General features: G+C 45.4%; 1 protein-coding gene across 1 annotated transcript; it reads left to right on the top strand.

Annotated features, from left to right (window-relative positions):
• Positions 1-274: 274 nt before the first annotated feature.
• On the top strand, positions 275-2,140 carry LOC118892904 (X-ray repair cross-complementing protein 6-like). The gene is given in 3 exon segments (XM_036847943.1): positions 275-410; positions 412-2,109; positions 2,111-2,140. Coding segments are annotated over 3 exon segments (1,833 nt in total). The 5' UTR covers positions 275-305.
• The last annotated feature ends 631 nt before the right edge of the window (positions 2,141-2,771 follow it).

The raw sequence follows: 2,771 nt of genomic DNA, 5'->3' as shown, positions 1-2,771 counted from the left end.
TCAGAAGCAGAGGGGGGTCTACGACCCAGGCCCAGCCCTCCAACTTCTTATCTAGGACCCTTCCCTCCTCACTGCACTTTACTGAGCTTGAACAAACATTGTCTTGATACATTAACAGCTCTTAAAGTGAAGGTTCCAAATCTGTTCTTAATTTCAGAGCAAAGTAAATCGTGAGTTAATCTTCTCATTAACCCAGATTTGGGCCTTAATAACAATATGACTAATATAATTTAATGTAAAAGTATCTTTTAAAACCCCGTTACCTCTGCCCAAATTGATCTCTTCATTGCGCTCAAGCAACCAACATGTCAGGGTGGGAGTCTTATTACCAAAATCAGGGTGATGAGGAAGAAGAAGATCAAGAGGAGGACCTTGAAGCAGGTGGAGATTATAAATATTCAGGAAGAGATAGATAGTTTGATTTTTTTGATTGATGCTTCCAAGGCCATGTTTGAAACTCAGGATGAAGATGAGTTGACTCCTTTTGACATGAGCATCCAGTGTATCCGGAGTGTATACACCAATAAGATCATAAGCAGTGATCGAGATCTCTTGGCAGTGGTGTTCTATGGTACCAACAAGGACAAAAATTCAGTGAATTTCAAAAATATTTACATCTTGCAGGAATTGGATAATCCAGGTGCTAAACGAGTGCTAGAGCTTGACCACTTTAAGGGGCAGGAGGAGAAGAAACATTTCCAAGACCTAGTTGGCCATGGATCTGACTACTCCCTAAGTGAAGTACTGTGGGTCTGTGCCAACCTCTTTAGTGATGTCCAGTTCAAGATGAGCCATAAGAGGGTCATGTTTTTCACCAATGAAGATGACCCCCACAGCAATGACAGTGCCAAAGCCAGCCGGGCCAGGACCAAAGCTGGGGATCTCCATGACACAGGTATCTTCCTTGACTTGTTGCACCTAAAGAAACGTGGGGGCTTTGACATATCCTTGTTCTACAGAGATATTATCAGCATAGCAAAGGATGAGGACATAGGGGTTCACTTTGAGGAGTCAAGCAAGATCAAAGACCTGTTGAGGAAGGTTCGCGTCAAGCAGACCAGGAAGCATGTGCTCTACAGATTGAAGCTTAAGCTCAACGAAGATGTAGCGCTTACTGTTGGCAATTATAATATGGTCCAGAAGGCTCTCAAACCTTCTCCAGTGAGGCTTTATCGGGAAACAAATGAACCAGGGAAAACCAACACCCGGACATTTAATGTAAATACAGGCAGTTTGCTTTTGCCTAGCGACACCAAGAGGTCCCAGACCTATGGGAGTCGTCAGATTGTATTAGAGAAAGAGGAAACAGAAGAGCTTAAATGGTTTGATGAACCAGGTTTGATTCTCATCGGTTTCAAGACCTTGATAATGCTGAAGAAGCACCATTACCTGAGGCCCTCCCTGTTCGTGTACCCCGAGGAGTCCCTGACTAATGGGAGCTCAACCCTATTCAGTGCTCTACTCACCAAGTGTCTGGAGAAGGAGGTCATGGCAGTGTGCAGACACACACCCTGCCAGAATATCCCCCCTTGTTTTGTGGCCTTGATGCCACAGGAAGAGGAGCTGGATGACCAGAAAATTCAGGTGACTCCCCCAGGCTTCCAGCTCATCTTCTTGCCTTATGCTGATGACAAACGGAAGATGCCCTTTACTGAAAAAGTCATGGCAAACCCAGAGCAGGTAGACAAGATGAAGGCTATTGTTCAGAAGCTCCGCTTCAAGTACAGAAGTGACAGCTTTGAGAACCCAGTGCCGCAGCAGCACTTTAGGAACATGGAGGCCTTGGCTTTGGATTTGATGGAGCCTGTACAAGCCATGGACCTGACACTGCCCAAGGTTGAAGAAATGGACAAAAGACTGGGCTCCCTGGTGGATGAGCTTAAGGAACTTGTCTACCCACCAGATTACAATCCTGAGGAAAAAGTTCCCAAGCGAAAACAAGATGATGAAAGTTCTGGAAGCAGAAGGCCCAAGGTGGAGTTATCTGAAGAGGAGCTGAAGGCCCACGTCAGCAAGGGCACACTGGCTAAGCTCACTGTGCCCACACGGAAGGAAGCCTGCAGGGTGTACGGACTGAAGAGCGGGACGAAGAAGCAGGAGCTGCTGGAATGCTCTCACCAAGCACTTCCAGAAGGCCTGACCAGAGACCATACAGCCAGTTACCCTTCCACATTGTAGCCAGGCTGCCTGTTTTTGTTTTTATCAAGTTAAAACATGTTTCTCCTGAGCCAGGAAGAGTCGGTCTGACAGAAACCAAGGACTTTGTTTATGAGACTTTCTGTTGCCATGGAGACAGCATTGCCATCTCACTGTGCTGTGCCTTACTCTACTGTCTGAATAAAGAGCCCTAAGTTTGTACTATTAAAAAAAAAAACAAAAAAACCCATTACCTGCCTAGAATTCATGTTGCTAAGAGGTTTAGAAAACAAAGGTAGAGTGTGTGGCCCTGGTACTCTAGAATGAGGCTGTCCAATACTGTAGCCACTAGCCACATGTGGCTATTTAAATTTTTTTTAAATATTTATTTAATTTTTGGCTGTGTTGGGTCTTAGTTGCGGCACGCAGGATCTTCCGTTGCAGCGTGTGGGCTTAGTAGTTGCTGCGCGCGGGCTTAGTTGCCCTGCAGCATGTGGGATCTTAGTTCCTCAACCAGAGATCGAATCGCGTCCTCTGCATTGGAAGGCAGATTCTTAAATCTGCCTAAATTTAAGGGACCACCAGGGAAGTCCCTAAATTTTAATTAATTAAAAGTAAATAGATCAAGTGGGGTT

The sequence above is a fragment of the Balaenoptera musculus genome, chromosome 3 (genome assembly GCF_009873245.2).
Source record: "Balaenoptera musculus isolate JJ_BM4_2016_0621 chromosome 3, mBalMus1.pri.v3, whole genome shotgun sequence".
NCBI classification, from domain to species: domain Eukaryota; kingdom Metazoa; phylum Chordata; class Mammalia; order Artiodactyla; family Balaenopteridae; genus Balaenoptera; species Balaenoptera musculus.
This window is presented reverse-complemented; position numbering and strand designations above follow the sequence as displayed.